At 55.1% G+C, this 2,951-nt stretch overlaps 1 protein-coding gene across 1 annotated transcript; it reads right to left on the bottom strand.

The window, feature by feature from the left end:
- Positions 1-830: 830 nt before the first annotated feature.
- Positions 831-2,945, bottom strand: LOC114616135 (carbonyl reductase [NADPH] 2-like). Its single transcript, XM_028761654.1, has 8 exons — positions 2,923-2,945; positions 2,345-2,442; positions 2,083-2,237; positions 1,953-1,995; positions 1,759-1,858; positions 1,604-1,668; positions 1,257-1,374; positions 831-1,168 (listed from the first exon to the last, which is right to left on the bottom strand). The coding sequence occupies exons 5-8, from the start codon at positions 1,856-1,858 to the stop codon at positions 1,065-1,067; spliced, it is 387 nt and encodes a 128-aa protein (XP_028617487.1). The 5' UTR covers positions 1,953-1,995; positions 2,083-2,237; positions 2,345-2,442; positions 2,923-2,945; the 3' UTR covers positions 831-1,064.
- Positions 2,946-2,951: the final 6 nt, after the last annotated feature.

Consider the following 2,951-nt stretch of genomic DNA (forward strand, 5'->3'; position numbering starts at 1 on the left):
CTCTCTCTCTCTCTCTCTCTCTCTCTCTCTCTCTCTCTCTCTCTCTCAGTGTTTTTCGAGACAGGGTTTCTCTGTGTAGCCCTGGCTGTCCTGGAACTCACTCTGTAGAACAGGCTAGCCTCGAACTCAGAAATCCACCTGCCTCTGCCTCCCAAGTGCTGGGATTAAAGGCGTGCGCCACCACCGACCAGCTCCTGGGCTCTCTTTAGAAGGTCTTAACTGAGCACATCCACCTCTGCTCTGCCACTTGCCCTGAGAGGGACCCCATGTCAATTCAAATGGTTGGCCACTTCAGGCCCAAGAGACTATCAGATGCCATGGACCAATGTAAGCAAGTACATGAGAATCTGCCAGGCCTCCAAGACTTTCTGAGGAGTCTGGGTTGCAGGATTATTGTGCTGGTTCAGATCAGGGTGATAGACCAGCTAACTAGCCGTGAAAATGTCAGCCCATCTGGGTGGCCTTCTTAGAAGGGATGATTCCGATCCCAATCCAACGGCTCCCCTCTTTCTGCACAGAGTCCACAGGTTTAGGAGTGACCTGGTCCAGAATGCCTCCTGTTCCCTTCCCATGATTGCCTGGTCAGGGTCAGAGCACCAAGAGGCACCGATCCAGTAATGGAAAGGTGCGGGCACTAGGGGAAAGGGCATGGTAATACAGATCTCTTCTTTTTAAAGAAAAACCACTGTTCTTTGATCACACTGGTCACAAGACACAGTAGGTATTGAAAGATAGCAGGCTTTGAGGTGAAATGCCTGCAGCAGGACTTGATCCAGCGTTCAGCTTCGCACCAGGCGGCCCTTCCCCCCCCACGGAGTCCTGTGCAATGGTTAAGGTAACATGGTGGCCCATTTATTCAGGCAAATGAGCCCAATAAAGCGGACAAAATGAACAGGACTCCAAGGTCTGGGGTCTGGAGTGGTTGTGGGATCAGACAGTAACACGGGAGTGGAGACGGGAACTGCGTAGTGGGCGTGGCTGTGGCATGAGGGCAGGGTCACGAGATCAGTAGATGCTTTGGCTTGAGGGTGGGGCTAGGAAGGCTACTCAGAGGTCTGGGCAGACTAGGAGGCCAGGTAGCCAGCATCTACCAGGATGCCAGAGCCAGTGGTGGAGGCACTATGGTTGCTGAGCAGGAAGAGGATGCTGTTGACGACGTCCTCAACCTCTGCAGAAGAACAGACCCAGTCAAGGCTCTTGCTTGCTCGGCTGCCAGCAAACAACACTGTTTCCCTCACCCATTGTGCCCAGCTGACCTGCAAACTTCCTCAGAGGGTGGCGCTCCTTGAGCTTCCTGGCAAACTCAGCATCTTCAGTGACTTTCTTGCCCATGTCAGTCAGCACCACAGTGGGGTTTACGGAGTTTACCCGGATCTGGGGTCGGAAGCCACAGCTGGAACAGCTCCACAGACAAGGAACTAGCCCTACCTGCACAGCTCCGGACTCACCCCAGGGCAAGCCTGATTGGCTCGCTTACTCTGTCCAGCTGAACCCTGAGCCCATTGCTCAGAGCCTTGTGGTCCTCAGGCCTCACCCTCAACCCCAGCCCTACCTCAGGTGCCCATCATCTGTCCCTCAGGTGTGGCTCCACCCCTGTGCCTACCTTGTATGGCCCCAGTTCCATGGCCATGGCTTTGGTCAGCATAGTCATTGCGCCTTTGGTGGAGCCTGTGGAGGGAGGAGGACCCTTTAATTACCCTTTCTGGGAGGCCCACCAAAACCCTAAGACTCCTGTAGTTTTTTGGAGGGTCCACTCACTATAGGTAGTCAAGTCAGGATAGGTGACATGGGCCACCATGCTGGAGATGTTGACAATGGATCCTGCCACTCCACGGTTAATCATGTCCCTGGCTACCATCTGGAAGAAAGGGTTGGGGGTAGATCATCCTGCCTCACCCTACCCTACCCTCTCCACTGTTCATATGGGGGCTACAGCCCTCCTACCATCTCACCTGGGATATCTGGAACACGGAGCGAAGATTTACACTGAAGGATCTGGCAGGAAAAGAACAATACATAGCCTCAGACACCTCCTGTCTTCAGCTACCCTCCCTGGCCTGCCCACTCTCCCCGGGTACCCACCTGTCAAAGGCTTCTTTGGTAATTTCCAGGAAGGGCTGCCTTATAACCAGGGCTGCATTGTTCACCAGCAAGTCCACAGAGCCGATACCACCCAGCGCCTTCTCTGTGGCCTCCCAGTCACCCAGGTCTACACACACAGGCTCTATCCCGGGACACTGTGGGGGACATTGTTTGGTGGAATGAGTCAGTGCTCCAGCCACCTTCTGATGAGTCCCTGAGGGTGGGGAACAGGCCCCAGCCATATCAGGGCTGTGTGCCTTACCTCTTTGGCAAGGCTGACCAGGTCTGAGTTGGTACGAGTCACGGCCACCACTTTGGCTCCTGAGGCGTGCAGGGCCTTCACAGTGTCACGCCCAATCCCTGGAGAAGGAAGAGTGGTGGGACAAGGGCCCTACATGCCTGGTCACAGCTAGGGTCAGGATCCCAGGTGGAGGTAAAGAGCCTGGAGGGCAGCTAGCTCCTGATGAGCCCAGGGAAGGTTGCCTCTGATGCCTAACTGTCCAGCTTGCATCTAGGAGCTATCCTGCAGCCAACCTAAATTCATCCATCAGGGGTATTGTGATGGCCAGGATGGGTCGTCATTCTGTCCTGGTGGGTCTCCAACCAGGTGACAGAAACAGGTTAGTCCTAGTCCGTGGAATCAGGTTTTCAAGGGCTGAGCTGTGACAAGGCCACCTTGGACCCTACTCAGAATTGAGGTTGTCCCTTCCTCTCCTCAGTGAATAGCTCACACTCTTCCCTGCTCACACTCACCCCACATCCCTGCTCACACCCAAATCCCTGCTCCCACTCACCCCACATCCCTGCTCACACTCACCCCACATCCCTGCTCACACTCACCTTTCCCTGCCCCTGTCACCAGGGCCCTC

Source organism: Grammomys surdaster, unplaced genomic scaffold (assembly GCF_004785775.1).
Source record: "Grammomys surdaster isolate TR1022 unplaced genomic scaffold, NIH_TR_1.0 299739, whole genome shotgun sequence".
Taxonomy (NCBI): Eukaryota; Metazoa; Chordata; class Mammalia; order Rodentia; family Muridae; genus Grammomys; species Grammomys surdaster.

Bases quoted from the DNA above. Each gene is read 5' to 3' on its own strand.
- LOC114616135 (XM_028761654.1), bottom strand. From the start codon at position 1,858: ATGGTAGCCAGGGACATGATTAACCGTGGAGTGGCAGGATCCATTGTC. The intron at 1,669-1,758 runs GTGAGTGGACCC...CTCCCTCCACAG, and splicing joins TCCTGACTTGACTACCTATA to GCTCCACCAAAGGCGCAATG. The intron at 1,375-1,603 runs GTAGGCACAGGG...TTCCGACCCCAG, and splicing joins TGGAACTGGGGCCATACAAG to ATCCGGGTAAACTCCGTAAA.